The sequence below is a fragment of the Nanorana parkeri genome, unplaced genomic scaffold (genome assembly GCF_000935625.1).
Source record: "Nanorana parkeri isolate BGI_ZX_2015 unplaced genomic scaffold, ASM93562v1 scaffold232, whole genome shotgun sequence".
Taxonomy (NCBI): Eukaryota; Metazoa; Chordata; class Amphibia; order Anura; family Dicroglossidae; genus Nanorana; species Nanorana parkeri.
The window spans coordinates 873344-891441 of NW_017306500.1; the positions used below are offsets into that span (position 1 = coordinate 873344).

At 36.9% G+C, this 18098-nt stretch overlaps 1 protein-coding gene across 1 annotated transcript in view; it reads left to right on the forward strand.

The window, feature by feature from the left end:
* The window catches only part of LAMA2 (laminin subunit alpha 2), a 646095-nt gene that overhangs the window by 555060 nt on the left and 72937 nt on the right, over positions 1 to 18098 (forward strand). Inside the window, exons 46-50 of the mRNA XM_018556291.1 lie at positions 2412 to 2555; positions 5878 to 6011; positions 11041 to 11200; positions 16338 to 16462; positions 17457 to 17619. Coding sequence (XP_018411793.1) covers positions 2412 to 2555; positions 5878 to 6011; positions 11041 to 11200; positions 16338 to 16462; positions 17457 to 17619 — 726 coding nt within the window. The remainder of the gene's footprint in view (positions 1 to 2411; positions 2556 to 5877; positions 6012 to 11040; positions 11201 to 16337; positions 16463 to 17456; positions 17620 to 18098) is intronic.

Consider the following 18098-nt stretch of genomic DNA (forward strand, 5'->3'; position numbering starts at 1 on the left):
CTGGCATAGAAATTGTAATCTGTTGATGTACAGAACTCCCCCAGAAAGTGTATTTGCTGCACGTGTGACTGTCTCATCAATATACCCACCTGATTTGCTCTTAAAAATGTGCTGAAACTGGTCATGTGTCTGTAGCAGAAGACCCTCCAACTCAGAACCCAGGAAGTAAAAAAAGTTCTTGACAGGAAGTTTTGGGAGGGAGGTATGTGCAGACATCTAGGTGCCTGCAATTTATACCTGCAACCGTTTTTATAGCAGTTTTTAGACAACAGATCCTCATTACAAATTATATTCTTCTCAATATATAACATATATATAACAAAATAATTATTGGAAGAAACAGTGCTAGTAATAGGAACAACAGGGTGCTTGTTAAAAACATGGCTGTAATCAGATCTAAGGTGTGTGCTGCAGTGAAGTTAACAAGATCTGCTGTAACTCTAGGGAGAAATATTGTAGGAAATTGAGTGTGAAGATCCACATTATGTCATAGTGCAAAGGTTGAGGACCACAGCCTTATGTTGTTAATCTGTTCAGCATTTTCTGTTCAACATTTTCATACATATAATTTTCACTGGGCATCTGCCTTGATTAATTATCCCTATTGTGTATAAAACAGCCTGGAGCCATAAATCTCACTGTAATATAATAGAAAAAAATTCCGTAAGCAAACAGCAGACTAGGGTAGGAAAATAGCTCAATCCAGTCTTGTTTTTTAAAGTGCCACAGCTTTTATAAAAATGTAAATTTGCTTTATAGGTGAAAATGTCACAATTACAAATGCATTTTGCAATGACCACTCAGTGAGTACGAATTATTTAAATTATCTCATAATATGCCATTCATTGGTAAATACCTTTTCTTGAAATTCCAGTACACCATTTTATTTGCAATATCATTTTAAATAGTACTTTTATAAAGCCTAAGAATGCCTTACTTCCTTCTACAGAAAAATTGTGCTTTCCACTTGCAGTATGTTAATCATAACTCTCAATAATTATCTCTGACAGTTGGGTCCTCCTAGATGAGACCCATTAATGACCCTGCCTTCTCCTGGCATCACTGAGCTCTTCCCATGCTCTCAGTCTAAGCCTAGAGCACAAATATTATTACAGAATTACATCTTCTGTCATTCAATTTCTCTCCCTCTGCCCTACTCTTTCTCTGGTGCCTGTTAGTATAAGCCTGTTTCAGTTGTTAAAAGCTGAAGTGATATATTTATGTTCCTGATCTTTCTGAAAAGGACATTTGTGTTTTCCTACACTTTTTTAGAGCAAGCAAATTATGGCAGTAAGCCACTTTCACTGAGGTGGAAAGACAGGGGGGTCTTGTAAAACATCTAAAAACACAAAAAGAGGGACCAATCGCCTATCCATAGGTAATATATTTTTATTAACTGGATATAATAATATAATATTACAAAAGCAGAAAATGGTTTCCCCTAAATAAAAAGGCATCAGTTGTACCTTTATAGCATTTTGTTAGCAATTGGCCTTTTCACCCAGCAGCTGCCTCCCACAGCAGAGAAAGCAAGAGAGAGCTCACATATATAAAGTCAGCTGAGACTAAAAGTAAGGCCTGGCTACCAGGTAAGATGTGAACCTTGGAATGAGGGCGTTTTTGCACCCAATGCACTACAAAGATTCGGGGCTCCAGGATCCAAAACAGAAAACACATGCTTCAGTCATACACCCTGAAGCCTATCATTATATGTATGTGAGAAACGTAGGTGACACATGCATACCATCCACAATCCGGCCAGGCAGTGCCTCACAATAAATGTAACATACTAATATGTTAAGAACACGACAACATACAAACTAGAACAATTACATTTTTACATCAGTTCTATGAAAACTACCTCTAAACATTCAAATCTTATGTATTGTGTTTTCTTTACAAAGTTCTTCCCCTAAGCTAAGGTGTCAGCTAAGCATTTGAAAGAACTACATCAGGGAAAACTAAAATCTTAAACAAGCTTCTGTATTACAATAGATTCTCTTTGATGTCATCTGATGTCTGCCTCATAAAATACAATGTGGGTGTCTCGGGACACAGCCTTAAGTTATAGCAAAAAGCAAGCAAGGCACATTTATTAACATAGTCTCTCTGCAAGGGTGCCACTTCAAACCACCTTCCAGGCTTCTGAATATGATTTAAGTGGCATAAAGGAGAAACCCCTAAATTTATCACCAATCTTTGAAAAAAAATGCTCGAAATGAACCTCTTTGATCAATATTCTTTCAACTAAAAGATGTAATTATAAAGGTTTCCCAAGTGTGTGAGTGACAATTAATTTACTTCTTGTCAAAGTTGTACTAAATTTTAAAAATAAATTTAAAAGTATGTCATATTAGTGCATTACATTGACACTAACTTTGCTGTCCTTACTGTCTTGTTTGCACTTGCAGATCAAAGTTTCAGTGTCTTCAGGAGGGGACTGCATTCGTACTTATAAACCTGACATCAAGAAAGGCAGATACAATACCATTATTCTTAATGTGAAAACAGATACACCTGATAACCTATTATTTTACCTTGGAAGCAATAAATTTGTAAGTATTCTTTCATATGCAGACTTGCCTTTTATCTCTACAATTGTCTTTTATCTCTGCTATTTTGCATCAAAATTGTACCATTTCTACTTGACATTTCTACTTTTCAAGTCCATTTATTTTAGAAGATAGTGAAAAGCCAGACCACATAGGAAGTATTGAAAGGTTGGTTAGGTCAGAAAAACCGAAGGGTTTCACAATAAAAAGCAAATTGAGGATTAACTTAAGTCTAACTTTGGCCCATTAGGCAATCATAGTTAAGTGTCCCATTCTTACTGCAGTACCAGTATCCATCTTTAAAGTAACAGCTAATTACTGGGTGTAGTAATCGGTGGATCTAGAAGAGGCCACTGTTGAGTCTGTAGGACTAAAGGGGGCAATAAACAGGGCAAATAAAGAAATTATCTCTGTGAGTGGTCCTGCTGTTAAGTGTCCCATTCTTACTGCAGTACCAATATCCATCTTCATAGAGTAATAGCTGATTACTGGGTGTAGTCATTGGTGGATCTAGAAGGCGCCTTTGTTGAGTCTGTAGGACTAAAGATGGCCAAAAACAGGGCAAATAAAGAAATTAGCTCTGTGAGTGGCCCTGCTGGCAGCCTCCAACAACCTTTAATCTGAAAATGGAAGGAGCCAGGTGGAAAATTGTCAGCCAAACAGGTACTACAGCAACTCATCTACATAATATTTATATAACTGCTTAGACTTACAATTACATTTTTTATGTGAAAGTGGAAGCCTTTTCGTAAAAGATAAGTGTAGGTGTCCAAATGGGTTCTAAAAGGTTTGTTGTTGACAGAAAAAAAGGTAGATTTACTGAAGTAAATATTTATCGTGCATGTTTATTCAGCATGGTAAATTAGGTGTAGCTGTGGTAATTTAATTCATCCAATCATGTGCTAGAAAAAAATTCAGCTTTTTTCAGTTTCCCTTTATTATGATTGGGTATGCAAAGTTGTTCACTATATCCACATTTCAAAAAGCTTTGTAAACATACATTTTCAAAGGTGAATATGTGCTTTAGTGAAGCATAGCAAAAACAGGAAACTATTTTTGCGAGAGTTTTCTAGCAGAAACAAGCTTGCAGCACATATTGAGAAGATGTAGGCACATTCTAGAAAGATGCTTGTATGGAGATTCACTTCTTCAGGAACATACTTCTTCTAAAGAAGTAGCTTCTGCATGGAGCTGCATACACTGAGATTCTTTCGCTTCTCTCTTTGGTTACATTCATTGCTTTATATCACTTACAGTCATTTTCTTGTAGATGTTTCTTTTCCATATCGTAAAACCTTTTGCTATTTCACCTTGAAATAAGCACCAAAAGCTTTTAAACAGCAGTATTTTAGAGCTCTACCTAGGATGTCAGTAGAAATTTATTGGTCTTTATGGTTTTTCTGTGTCTATATATGTGTGTCTGTTTGTATATTTTGTAATGGATTGAACATAATAAAATTGTACTGCCTACCACTTCAGGTTATATTTGGGATGTTTGTGTTCTAAAATAGTAATAAACATAAATGTATGAGAAATAAAGGCCAACAGGACTTTAATAATCATTTTAAGTAATAAACTAATGATTAATTTCACATTATATATTTATGTATCTGAATTGAACATTTTGATGAGAAAATTATGTGAGATATAGGGGGTGATTTACTAACCTAAACACACGCACGCACTAGGTGCGTGTGATTTTTACACAGCAAAACGTATTTATCAACCAAAAAGTCTCTAAAAGCATATTTCCACTAATGCCATATATGGAAAAATCATGCACATGATGCATATATAATGCTGCTTCACAGTTTAGACAAAAATGGTTAGCTCATGCATTTACATTCCTGCATTCATCAACGCAAGTAACACAACATAGAGCTAATTTACACAACATCACCTTGCAAATTCATGCAGTGCTTTGCACAACACACCTGCTGGGTGTGTACACACTACAAAGGTGTTTAGATTCCACCCATAGATCATGGAACACACTACAGAGGTGTATACATGTTCGTGGTGTGTTTATAAGGTTAGTAAATCAACCCCATAGTATCAAATAAAGTTAAAAGAAGGTATACATCTTATGCTGCATTTATGAGTGCACAGCATATCATATATGATGAACTTGTCCTAAAGTATGGACATTTCGGAAGAGACTATACAACTTTTTATGCTACCTCACTCAAATAAACTTTAGCAAATCCCTGTCTGAAGCACTATGAAACCGATCTATCAGGAATATGCCTAAACACCCAGAAGACTGATTGCTTTCATTTTTATATGAGCTAGAAACCGCTGTTGTGAGATCTTGGAAGACTCCTTCCACCCTTTTTAAATTAGTCAAAGCCAAACTCTCCAGGATAATGATCAATGAAAAATTATCTGATATGTTGAATGAAAGGATAGTTTGGATGAAGGATTAAGTCTCTGGCAGTGTGTGGGATCCCTGCATACAATACCTCTCTAGAGCCTTCAGGCATGAGTAGGCATATGATCATGTGGGACAAAAACACATTTTTGTGGAAGCATTGATTGGTTAACTTACCTATATATTTTCTTCATGTCCTGCATTCTTGTTCAATATGATTAAAGTGTCATATCACATGTCCATTCTTTATACACAGGAGGGCTAGAGCATCTTACCCTTGACGCCTCTTCACTTCCAACCCTCTTTATTCAAGAAACATGACCCCTGAGACAGACAGAATTACAGAATATCATAAACGTAAAATGAACCACACGCTATCTGTTTAAAAAGTCTTTGATGAAGCAGCATGCAACCATTTTGTAATTTACATAGGCAAAGTCATTCTTACCTTGTGGTTGAAAAGTTTCATAAAATTCAATGAAAGAGAAAAGAACTTGTAAATCTTAGTGAATTGACCCTTATGCAGATAGTGCCATTACTTGCAATTCAAACCAAGGCATCAACATAATATAAGAATGCTAACCACTGTGCTGCCTGTTAGGTACCAGTCAATCATCAACCCACTCCAAGAAAAAAATATGGTTCTAAAGATAACACATAAAAAAGAAACCTTTTAACCTCTACAATTTATTTTAGATAATAACAAGCATATGTCACTAGCGTTGATTAATGTAATGCAGTATACTTTACTACCATATAAGTGATGGTTAAATACCGGCTTACTTATAAAATATTACTTTTATAAGTGACATTTGACATTTAATATTGCAAGACAATTTCTATATATTGTACATTATTAGGATACTATACAACCAGGTTTCCTGAGAATTGTCACTGAGAACTGAAAATACATCCTTCTACTGATTTAATGATTTCTTCCTTTGCTCATTTTAGACTGACTTCTTAGCCATCGAGATGAGGAAAGGGAAAGTCAACTTTCTGTGGGATGTGGGATCAGGAGTTGGGAGAGTTGAATATCCTGACCTCAATATTAATGATCAACACTGGTACAGAGTTGAAGCTTCCCGGTAAGTATTAAAACAGCTGACAAAAAAAAGGATTTTGATTTTTTTATTTTACTTTTTTTACTATGCCTAACTATTATGGGGCTTTAATCAGAGGCATAGGTTTGTGAAAAACCTGGAACACCATGGGTGGGCGTCCCTTGCCTTGGGAGTGGCTTAAATGGTTAAATAGAATCCATGTCTTCTCACTGCACACATATTCCTCAGTACACACAAAATACTCCTTAAACACTGTGCCACAAGTGAGAATCTCACAGATAAAAAAAACCACAGGACTCAGGACTATTATTAAAAAAAACAAAAAACTTTTCCATTACAAATCTTTTCAGCACACAGAATATAGACAGAGGTCTAACAATTTGTTTGATCCTACCTTAAGGAAGAATTTCATTAAAACAACTTGGTAAAGGAGAGTGTAATGTGCAACAAAGTGTATAGAGTGCAGCAACCAGGACTATGCAATGTACAACATCGTGTATAGACTGAAGCAGTCAGAATTGGGAAAAGACAGCGCAGAGTACAGAATGAGATGGTGTGGAAAAGGGAACACACAGTGCAGATTATAGAATGAGGTGATGTGGAATAGTGAATGTACAGTGCAGAGTACAGAGTGATAGGGCATGGAATAATGATAGAATGTACAGTCCAGAGTACAGAATGAGGTGGCATAGAATACGGAATATACAATGCAGCATACAGAATGAGGCAGTGTGCTGAAGGAAATGTACAACACCGTGTTTAGAATGAGGCAGTGTGGTATAGAAAATGCACAGCAAAGAGTATAGAACAAGGCAGTTTAGAATAGGAAATATACCATGCAGCATAGAGAATGAAGCAGTGTGAAATAGGGAGCGTACAGTGCAGTACACAAAATGAGACAATAGGGAACGTACACCATAGCATTAAGAAGAAGGCTGTGTGGAATAAGGAATGTGGAGTTCAGTGTACAGAATGAGTGGTGGTGGTGTGGAATAGGAACTGTACAGTAAGGGCTGCTGATAGGAGATGCACAGCCAGCCCTCCGGTCCTATGTCTAGGACCCATCGGGTCAGTAGGGGGCCTGTGTTCAGTTTAAAAGCAGGATGAGCCCTGTACATAGCACAGGGTAGGCAGGGCTTGCCCAGGGTCCTCCCCATCTGCTGTCACAGCATCCCATGTTCACCTAACTCACTGTCTGTCCTCACAGGAAGGTACAGTGTAGAGTACAGAATAAGGTGTTGTAGAATAGGGAATGTACAACACAGCATACAGAATGAGGCAGAAGCAATAGGGATTGTACAGTGCAGCATATAGAATGAGGTGGTGTGTACAGAAAATGCACAGTCCAGAGTAATAAACAAGGCGGTGTGGAATAGGGAACCTATAGCCCAATGTAACGCGCATGCATTGGTGGAAATGACCCCTTATTAGTAAAATACACTTTACTACAGACATTTTTGAGATAAGATCCAACTCTATTTCTTTTTTTTTAAACTTACATGCAAATTCAGAAACTGCCTTCCCTACTCCACACACCACACCCTCCAGCCTCAGAATTGTAGACAGGGTCCAGAGGCCATTTTTTTTGCCCAGATGGCCATGCCAGACCTCCACCAGTATGTGCAGTGGTAATGTCTCTATTTCACTGAACCACACTATCAGAGTCCACATGAAAAAAGACATGTGATTTAGCATTGCCAGAAACAATATATCACCCCTACATGTACTTGGGTACTAGTTTGCCCTGCTGCAGTGGGGGAAATTTGTGACTGAGGAGTTTGGCTGAAGGCATGAGGTGCTTTGAGTGCAGACTTTTATGGGGGGTGGTTTTCAAAGGATGCAGTGAGGTGCTGAGACATTAAATGCAGCTCTGGAACAAACTGACCGAAGTGGTGAAGCCACAGTGACAAATATGGTACAGACTTACTCCACAGTATGTACGCACTTTTCCAGAGCTGCAATTTTCAAGGAAGAAGCTATTCTTTACAGGTTTTTTGTTTAAGAAATTAAGAATAAAGTCTATTGCTATAGTTAAAAATCCAGACAAAATCCAGGGAGACAAAAGACAGGTTTATAATCAAGAAATCCAATTTACAGTTTTATTTCACAGGAAAAAAAAGCCAGAAATATATTGCCTCCAAACACTGTATGTGGGCACTTTTACTAGGCTGCAGTTTGAGTGGGAGTCAGCAGGCAAGTTTTAAACAGGAAATCCAAATTAGTGTTTTACTTCAAAGAAAAAAGAGCAGGCAAGTGTTCTTAACCATCTCCCATCCATTGGCCGAGTAGATACGCCCAATTGCTTGTATTAGGTGCAGGTGTGTGCCCCCCTGGCCATTGCTTTTCACTCCCCTGGCCATCGCTGGTCTCGACATCCGTTTTGCCCACTGTGGCCGGGACCGGCACGGCAGCTCTTTCGTCAGAGATAAAAGGGAGTTCAGTGTACGATCTTCCTCTAATCTCCTTTCCAGTCCCCAAATGCAGGAAGTGATGTATACTACATCACTTCCGCATTCAGCTGTCATTCCAGGCTACAGAAGCCAGAGAGAAGCTGGTGAAGACGAAACTAAAACGACTATTGTGCCGCACATGTTACATATAACCGTGAATGTTACATATCATCATGAATGTTGGAGTGAGAGTAATAATTTTAGGCCCAATAATCACTGATCACATTAAACTGATGAGCGGTAAAAGCTTTTAAAGCATTGCCCATGGCCAATTTTGGGTGTAGTCATTTTTGGGGATTTTCCGGGCGCATACAATTTTAAGGCTTGACATGTTTGGTGTCTATTTACCCAACCTGACACTGTCTTTTATATTTTATTATTTTTCAATTATTTTTTTGGGTGTAATATTAAATGTTTCATAACATTTCATAGGGAAACAGTTTTTGTTTCAAAATTTATGGTACTTTTTTGTTATATAGTAAAAAATAAAAACCCCAGTGGTGATTAAATACCCCCAAAAGAAAGCTCTATCTGCCCCCAAAAATGGTATAAAATTAATTTCAGTACAGCGTTGTATGACTGAATAAATGTCAAATTGAATACTGAAAAATGGCCCGGACAGGAAGGGGGTTTAACACCCTGGTTAAAAAACATTTAAATTGAAGTGTATTATTTTACAGAAAAAAGACAAAAATATTGTACAGGCTCAATTCATACAATATAAGCAACTTTAGTGGGGCATGGTTTGAGAGAGGGACCAGGGAGGATTTAAGCAATAAATCAAAATGATATTAGTTATAATTATATAAATTAGAATTGTATTTTTTCACAGAGAAAAAGACGTACATATTGTACTGTCATCTAACTTTGTGAATAGCAGTGTATACATTTCTTAACCGAGTCAACCTTTGCAATACAAAGACCATAGTTAATTAGGTTAAGAGTAATTCAGTTCACACAAATGCTAGACATGAAGTGAAAATAAAAAGTGTTTTTGTACAGACTCAATTCATACATTATAAGCATCTTTAGTAGGGCATGGTTTGAGAGAGGGACCAGGGAGAATTTAAGCATTAAATCAAAATTATATTAGTTATAATTATATAAATTAGAATTGTATTTTTTCACAGAGAAAAAGACGTACATATACTGTCATCTAACTTTGTGAATAGCAGTGTATAAATTTCTTAAGCGAGTCAACCTTTGCATTACAAAGACCATAGTTAATTAGGTTAAGAGTAAGTCAGTTCACACAAATGACAGATATGAAGTGAAAATACAATTTTTCCCTATTATTTTTGTTAGACTGATATTGAACTGGTGTAATTTACTGTAAGAATAACTGTGTAATGATTTCGTTATTTCTTCATATTTATAGCCTACTCTGGAAGAATATTATATCAGGCTTGGAAATTTCAGTTCTGTAAATATATCTCTTCCCTTTATCTTTCATTTGAGTCGTCACAGTCATGGGGAAAAATTGATTACTGCTATAATCATCCTCATATACAGGAAAGGCATTGCTGTTAGGATAAATTTACAGAAAGCTGAGTTTCATATTAAGATGTCTAATAGGTTTATTTCTTATGCATTTGATCATCACTCAAACCACAAGTGCAGTTTTTTTTTTGTCTTCACCATCTATTTAATGGTATGTTATTACACTTGCTGTACATTTGCATCAAACCTCTTAGCTACAAATGTTTATATGGCCTTTTTATCATTTCCATATGCCTTAGATATCCTAAAATAAATTGTAGTAATTTATGTGTTATAAAAAACACAAAAGTAGTAGATTTTTCTATTCCTTAACTAAGTGGGATTTATCAGATATATTCCCAAACGATAATGGTTGTAAAGGAATATTTTACAACTAAATCAAGTTCTGTATATTAGCATTTTTTTATAGTATAAAGGGTAGAAACTTGTCATCTTTCTGGGCATGAGGAGCAGTTCTATGAAGCTGTGAACACATTAAACATTTATTTGTGTGCAAAAATATATGCATTAGAGAATCGGACCCATTGCTTTTCTCTCTGTGGCAGCTCACCACTTTGGAGGATCTCAAGGTTTTTTAGATTGCAGTCAAGGAGGGCAAGAGGTAACAATGGAATCGAGTCTTTAAAAGAAATCTTTGCTAAGGGTTTGATAAAGAAATAGACCAAACAAGAAAAAATGGGTTCTAATGCCCATCCAATACTAGCATTAGAGCAATGTTGAACTAGCACTGTCTAAAGCTTAAAATTGCATCACAATATAGAATAAAGCCCACAGCTGGTGCTAAACAAGTTAATGCCAAAGTCTACCTCATATTACCTAAGCTACATTAGATTTTTTAGGGTCTGCTAAAATGTCTAAATCTGTGTTGTATCTGAGTTGATACAGAAGATTTGATTGGCTTGTATAATTATAGCTGGTAAGAAATGCTAGGTCTGGGTTGGATTTGAGATCCTTCAGAACATTTGACTGACTCGTATAATTACAGCTGGTAAAAAAAATCTTGAAAGAAACAGACATGGAAAATATTATTTCATCTAAATTGTTTTTCCTGATTTTGTTAACCGTTATCTTACACTTTGGGGGTAATGTGTTCTGTATTGCAGGTCAGGAATTAATGGAACCATTTCAGTGTCAGCACTTGAAGGACCTAAAGCCAGTACTGCTCCTAGTATATACAGCTCCACCGCACAGCCTGGTTATACCATTCTGGATGTTGATGCAAACGCTTATCTCTTTGTTGGTGGATTGACCGGAAAAATAAAGGTAACACAAATAAAGAACCATTCATGGTGACCATAACTTACATGGTGAATATTGCAATAAGAGATTTATATTTGAATGTAATGTAAGTTTATTTACATGTGTCACACTTAATTGCAGGTGAAACAGTTTTCAGAAATATTTTTAATAAAATCCATTTCTTATTCTAAGTAGTTATACTTTCCCTTCCTCCCCTCTCTTTTCCTGTGACCTCTTTCTTACAGAGAACTTTGTAAACACAGATGACCAGTCTAGACCAAGAGGGTTATTCACAAAGCTGCTGAAGGCAGCCGAGTGAGTAACCCACCCAAAGTGAAGTGAGCCGAACGCTGTTCGGTTATTCACCTGGGGCTTGTACAGCTGATTTCAGCCGTACATCGGCTGAAATCAGGCGTACATTGGCTGGCTTCAGCTGGTTTTCGGTTCAGCCGAACATGCTCAGCATGTTCGACTGAGCTGAAGTGAAAAACACGTTCAACTCAGCTGATCCAATATTTAGATGAGCTGAGCCGAACGTCCAGAGGGCTACTCGCTGCCGTTCGGCCTATTCTCATAGGGGCCGAACGGCAGTGAGTGAATAGCCAATTGCCGCAGAGCGGCATTCGGCTTGGCTATTCTGCTAGGTTCCTCCGTGGTAATGAGCAGAATAGAAAATCAGTGCAAAAAGTTGAAAAATTGTTTAAAAATGTAAATAAATTATGAATTTAAAAAAAATAAAGGATTTCTTTAAAAAAAGAATATATATATATAGTTTTAAAAATTGGGCGGAGCTAGCAGTGACAGCTAGCTCTGGTCAACTGTTTCCTATTAGCCGGGACCTGCTAGTGTCTTCGAGCAGGTCCTGGCCAATAAATAACAACTGGGCGGATTCCGGTTGTGATGTCACAGCTGGCTCTGCCCAGTTGTCATTGTTTAATGACAGTTCAGCACCCCCAGGTAACCTGGGGACACTGATCTGTCATTGCAACTGGGCGGGGCCAGCCTTGAGATGATGGCTGGCTCCGCCAGCTATTAGTTGCAAGGCTTTTGGCCGGCCAGTCGCTTGGCCAGCTTCGGGTCTCACTTCGGCTCAGTCGCTTAGTTATCTTCGGGAGCTGTACGGGCTATAGTGAATAGCCCGAACAGCAGCCCTTCAGTTCTACTGAACCGAAGGGCTCCGGTGGCCGAAGCTAGCCGAAGGATCTGCCGCAGCTATGGCTGATCCTTCGGCTAGCTTTGTGACTAACCCTCCAAGAGTTCTCAAACTTTTGAAACAAAAGTCCACTTTCCTTCAGACTTTTGGTAACCAGAATGGTCATTGGGAGTTAAAAATGCCCCATCATTAGTAATCAGTAGGGTAAATGATTCCCCTGGTCTAGTAGTAAGTTGGAGTAAAACATGACCCAAGGTTGGTAGTGAGTGGGAGTGAAAAACAAGCTACTCATAAGATATATACAGTACTGGCCATTACTACATCTTTTAAATGTAAGAGGTAATCAAATATAAATGTAGTACTATATAAATACAGAATACAATAAAATACTCATTCATGAAATTTCTTGTTAAATGTGTTAACATACATGTGCCCATGGACCTTATAACCCCTCACAAACCAAAAAACTACCATTACATTGGAGCCGCTCCAGCACTGCAAGGGATAAGTACTTATTTATGCCTAAGAGACAGGAACAAGCTATTTTATTCCGCTGATCCCCACTCCTGCTGGTTCCCTCTGGGCTGCTAAACTGGTCCCCATAGCGTCTTCACTCTATTGGTCTAAGGAGCACTGGCGCCATCACTTCCAATGCAGTTACCAATGACTTGCATTAGGATTAAGATGCCAAGGGACATTCCACCAGCCAGAATGGAGTGGAGAAAGAGTGCTGACCACTGGGGGAGCAGAGATCAGGTAATTAAAAGTGCTTTACTCCGGTCCCTGCATAAGCAAGCACCTATCCCTTGCAGTGCTGGGGTAGCCCCACTGCATGGGTAGTTTTGTTGGCTTGCCCAGAGATAGGCTTTAATATATTGGTCCTAGCCAAACTAATTCATATGCTGACATTTTTACTTGGCAACTCCTAACAATATTTTTTTTTTCCAGAATAAATTTTTATTTGTGTCATTTCACATACAATTCCATAAATTACATAATGATATCGTTAACCTCTACATATATGGCTATTTCATATCTAAAATTTCTTAATTTATTCTTAATTACAGGTCAAAAATATATCATTACAGATGAAAAAATACTAGTACTTGTGATTAATTGAATAATAAACTAACCTTTCATCATTACTTATCTAGCCATAAAAAGAGAATTTCTTGCCACTAGTGGATACAAATACTTACTATTGCAGATGGCTTTTCATCACTACAGTGCAACTGATGGCTACACACCTTCATTGTACCCTATTAAACCTGAGGTTTAATCTGGTCATATTTTGCCTTCCCTTGTCCCGTGTCCCTCTTACCCTGTGTCCCTCTTACCCCCCACCACAACCTATTAACATGCTAATAAGGTTTATAGATAAAACCTTTATGTTTTCATTACGTAACTTATTTTAGACCCAGTGATATTATGACTGGGGTCTGTGCTTCTCTATGCAAAGCAGGTGGATCATGGCTGGTTAGAGGACCTGGAAAAGAGCTGTACATAGGTACTTCTCTCAAGAACCCTCAGCTTTTATGAAAGCAGTGGGTTGGCTCTTTGGAGTTATGTAAATATTAAACTGCTTTGATGGGTGGATGTCAGTCTAGTGGAATGGGATTTAAAAGGCAAATTGCATTTGCAAGTAGACTTTCCAAGTAATGCCCACATGTAATGCTGAGCCTCCGTGATCGAAAAAAACTGAAATCCAATGAATGGAAAGGGATAGGCTCTATTTGATTCCGCTGCAGCTTCTAATGCACATTGTGAGAAAGTCACAGAGGGGAATTTATCAAAACTGGAGCAGACACAATCGGAGGCAGCTGTGCATGGCAACCAATCACCTTCTCTCTTTCATTTTCAAATCTGTTCAGTGAAATCAGAGTAAGCAATTTCAGTATAGGATAGGAGCCTCTACAAATGCGCAAGACTTAAGATAAGACTGGGGTTCAACTTTAATATTCAACAAGATATGGTTTAGATGCAATTAAAGTCTGGAAGCCTCTAACTTCCCAGCTTCCTGTTCTTACATGAATCTGCCACTGTAGAGTCACCTCTGCTTGCCTATTTTTTTCTTCCCTTCTATTTCCCTTCTATTTCCTGAACCTCTTGCGTGTGATCTTCCAGAAATTTTAATGCCTCTTATTCTATATTTGCTAAATATGTATTTTTTTGAAATTCAAAGTTATTTGTTAGCAGTTAGGTTCAAATAAGGGAACACCTTGTCATCTTGCCTGCCAAATGGTAATATGCCTAGAAATATTAATTCTGTTTCCTCAGTCAGCTAACTCTGACATTATATTTGAATACAAGACAAATATACTATGCACTTGTTTGATTGTGATGTATGTTTGATGTAGGGTAATGTTTGATTGTGAAACCAGATCAATCAATGTGTTGTCACTACTACATTTTTGCTGAACTGAAAATAAAAAAAAGAAAGGAAGAAAAGAATATACAGCTATGCCTTTCACTGGAAAACAAACCCTGTTTAACCTCAAGGTGGTTTATTCTATATGAAGGCTTGATAAAAAAATAATAGGGAGCTTTGTTTTCAACGTAAATTAGAAACTGTTGAATAGTAGAGGCAGATGGCAGGCTAATTAGCTACATCTAAGAACATTCTGTGAATGTACTGACATTTGGCTTTTCACGTTGCTGACAATTTGTCAATCTGAGGGCACAGCGTGGAAAGCAAATTGTATTTGTGTTATTTTGTTTAGATATCTGTTTATGATATTAATTTTGTCTGCCATCTACAGCAATTAATTACTTAAGAATACAACTGGTCATAATGTCCTTGCATGAAAAACATTCAGAGCAAGTGCAATAACCAATAATATATAATAAAATATGCTTAGATACTGCAAGCCACTAACAGATAAGCTGATCTTCACAAGGTCAATCAAGTAAAATGGGCAATACCATACCAAGACAATGGCATTTGCAAAAATGTTAGTTTAGAACTTCAGTCTTAAACATTCTTTTTTTTACTGTCTTGGTTTCTTAAACTGGAACAACTAAATAAGATTAAGGGTAGAGTTATGGTTTTTTTTCTTCACACATATTATTCTTCATTCACACACAATATAGCTATTAAAAATTATAGCTAAAACCATCAGGACCCTATAAACAGTAACAGGGTTATTCACAAAAGGGTGAAGAGTTTGGAGAAGGCAGGAGAAGTGAACAATCTAGGACAACATAGCTGATCTGGAAACTGAGCCTAATTGGAGAATTTTTCCAAATCCGCTATTTTAGCCTAGATTTTTCACTTCTCCGCCTTCTCCAAACTCTTCAACCTTTAGTGAATAGCCGTGTAAGTGTTTTCAGAGGAAGAGTTGTTCCTTTCTAGAACTTTATTTGGACTTACGTGCTCAATTCTATTAGAACTAGTGCTTATTAGAGTGTTTGGCTGATAATAGATTTTTTTGCCTAATATTGATTGTGCCTGTTATCATTGCTGTAACCATGATCTCTCTGACCCTGAGGGTGCTTTCAGATGGGTATAAAGAGCCTCGTTCTCTTGGACAGACTTTCATAGCCCTCAGCAGCTGTCTGTGACCTCTTTCCATTTCTATGATACATAGAAGTTACTGCTATGTGTGTGTATGTATGTATGTATGTATGTAGGTGTGTGTATATATGTATATAAATATATAAATTAACTAGGTAATTGGGAAAAGGTTACACATCATGTACATACTCATTATAGAATTAACTTTATGTAGAGTAATGATGGGAATGTTATTAACTATACCGTAGAATCTTATAACATTAAAGACGTTGCTTGGCTAGTACTGGGGTTTTCTCTGCAAAAAAGATATTGTAAGTGAAAGCTATAAAATCTTGCACTAGTAGTTTGTTGATACAGCTTCAAGAGCTTACAGGATTTTGTTGAATAAGGATGTGATGTGTGTTTTCTATGTATGCACTAGAGTTAGTACGTAATAGTGACAGCATGTTGTCTCTGCTTAGTATTATTAATTGTAACCTGTCTGATCTTTTCAGAAGGCAGATGCAGTAAAAACAACAACATTCTCTGGTTGTATGGGAGAAACGTTTCTTGATAATAAGCCAATAGGATTGTGGAACTATAGGGACCGAGAAGGCGACTGCAAAGGATGCTCAATTAGGTAAAAAAGATTACGCTTTTACGACACGTATGTTTTTTTTTCCATGGTCATTAAACTAAATTCTTTCACACTTTTTGGGTTTATTTAACTATTGTAAAAAAAAATAGGTGTTTGCTAACCCAGCACAAGAAAGGTTATTGGAATATTTCTTATATTTGCTGACATATGCAATTGTGCATTGCTTTTTGTTCCACTTTGCTCATTCATAAGGCAGTAACTGTTTAAGAAAAATATAAAGCCCAAATCCAGCCACTATTTTGTTTTGTTATGGACAGGGTTGGAAAAGGGTATGACTTTTATCAAGCTTTAATTGCAGTCTGTGGCACTGCTGGGGAGGTCTCCCTTTGTTTTATATTACTGGGATAAAATGTGAGGAAAAATCTCTACAACAGAAAGATGAGCAACAACAAAACACTTGATAGAAGAGAGTAGAAGGTTTAGAACTTCAGCCAGTTTCTTATTGATATCTATTGCCCCCATTGATAAGGTTATTTCTCACTTCCTGTCCTGGTGACACTGTGTATGTTAGGGTTTTACAGGGTGTCAGAAAGGGAGGAGAAACAAAAAGCAATAAAAACCTGACAGAGTCTTTAACTTTTTCCACCCTATCCAAATCTTTCAAATAAAAAGAAAGTAATCACTTTATTATGATTACAGGAAAAGGTTAAGTTAGATAAGGCTAATGATTCTATAAAATGTACTGTAACTCACCTGTTTGATGTGACATAAAGTTAATTTTCTTGAAGGTTATTTTGTTTTTTTATGCAAAATTTTGTGATGCAATATTAGTTCGGAAATATTAGTTTGTGAATGTCATACTTTTAACAGCACAAATGTGTGAAAATAACTACTATTGTTTCTTGTCAATTTAGTAACTTGAGCAACAGTAAAACTAATTTTATTTAGTGTTTCTAAAGAAATAACAGTCCCACAAGAAATCGGAATGCAACCTATTCTCTATAAGCTTGTAAACTAATACCTTCTCTCTTTATAGTCCACAGGTAGCAGACAGTGAAGGGACAGTCCAGTTTGATGGAGATGGATTTGCAATGGTTAGCCGCCCTGTTAGATGGAACCCCAACATTTCTACAATTGTGTTTAAATTTAAAACATTTTCATCAAACACACTGTTAATGTACCTAGCAACAAATGACTTGGTGAGTAAACAATTAATTTACTAAACTTAAATTACTCTACACCCAAAACAGAACTGCAATCATCACTAACTAAAATACATAATACATAAAAAACCTCCATAAATGACTACAGCAGTTCACCTGCACTGCACTAAAGATATCACTACCAAAGAGTCAGTATAAACATGCTGTATATTAAATATATCACTTTATTCTGTCAAGAGTAGCTAAAACCAATTAAGATTTACCCTTCAAAAGCTGCACATTATACACTTATGCATCCCACTTTTCTCAACAAACATTACTCTGTGCATAAAGAGGCTGACAGTCATTGATAAACAACAATTTGCTTGTCTTAAGATGTAACATATGTAAAGATACAGACACTCTATTACATGATAGCGGTATCCTCAGGGATCTGAGGGGTTTGCATGCTGAAGATGGCATATAGCAGTATGAATTTCATTATTGTAGAATGTATGTTGTAGAAATGTCATTGT